The 1,081-nt window shown below is 35.8% G+C and overlaps 1 protein-coding gene across 1 annotated transcript in view; it reads right to left on the bottom strand.

The window, feature by feature from the left end:
* LOC106938136 (chloride anion exchanger-like) overlaps window positions 1-495 on the bottom strand; it is a 16,909-nt gene extending 16,414 nt beyond the window's left edge. Inside the window, exon 1 of the mRNA XM_015020004.1 lies at window positions 221-495. Coding sequence (XP_014875490.1) covers window positions 221-351 — 131 coding nt within the window. The 5' untranslated portion in view covers window positions 352-495. The remainder of the gene's footprint in view (window positions 1-220) is intronic.
* Between the last annotated feature and the right edge of the window lie 586 nt (window positions 496-1,081).

Raw genomic sequence — 1,081 nt, 5'->3', positions numbered from 1 at the left:
TATGGCAAAAATAAAGATGTGATAACTTTCTCGCCTATACCAGATGAACATTTCAACAGCCATTTTACTAAATTTGAGATTTTTAAAAACGTGACAGTTTGTGAACTCCTGAAGTGGAAATTCATACATCAGTATCCAGCTGTGCCTTTGTTGACTGTCTACATTTGATAATAATAATAAAAAAAGTTTCTTTAAGACCAAAGGTGTGTGTATTCCATACCTGAAGTACTGCTTGACATGGTCCAGGGCTGTCTTGTGATGCCTGTAGACCTTCTTGTGCTCCTCGTTGAATGAATCCTCAGAGTACAGCGGCCTGGCCACCACATACTGCCTGGCTCCTGCTCGCATCATGTTGCCTTTGCTGTTTGGAGGACCGCTGCTGCCTGCTATGTGACTCTAAGGCCTAATAATCACATTATGTCAGGAGGAGAAAACATGTGTTACCTTTGAACGTCACTTTTCAAAGATTAATAACAGTGAGCAGCAGAAGCTCCAGATCCTCAGATTCAGACAGAACATGAAAACCAGGCGGAGTGATTTGACAGCCTCTGTTTTAGCTCCCAATCAGAGAGGAGCGCCTAGAATTGTAACTAATGCTCACTTTTTGCAGCAACTTTGTATTTAGTCTATCAGCTTTTTTTTTTTTTTTTTTTTTTTGGGACAGAACCATATAGTTCTTGTTACAAATGGGTCATTTGGGGTCATTTTAGTTTCTGTCATGTTAGTTTCTGTGTCATTTTAGTTGATTAAATGTGGACTATAGATAATGAAATTCACAGTAAAATTTTTAGACTAAAATGCGAAATCTTCCCCAGAATAACGGGACTTTACCTCGTATCATCGGTCACTTTTACTGTTATAAAAAATTAGATTTAAATTCCTGCTGAAATGTTCATCTTTTTAAATAATCATTTTTGTTAGTCATGCTGCAAGACATTTTCTTTAGGTTTTAATCCTGTAGGTCCCAAAAAAAAGACAAAAATATATATTTTTGCTATCAAAATTCACTCTCATTTTAGCAATAAAACTTCTTAGGCTAGAATAAATTTTTAATTTCATGTGTAAATCATTTGAAAAATTG

The sequence above is a fragment of the Poecilia latipinna genome, unplaced genomic scaffold (genome assembly GCF_001443285.1).
Source record: "Poecilia latipinna isolate Pla-1442-1.1 unplaced genomic scaffold, P_latipinna-1.0 Scaffold2517, whole genome shotgun sequence".
Classification (NCBI taxonomy): domain Eukaryota; kingdom Metazoa; phylum Chordata; class Actinopteri; order Cyprinodontiformes; family Poeciliidae; genus Poecilia; species Poecilia latipinna.
Note: the sequence above shows the minus strand (reverse complement) of the source record. Positions and strands in the feature narration are given on the sequence as shown.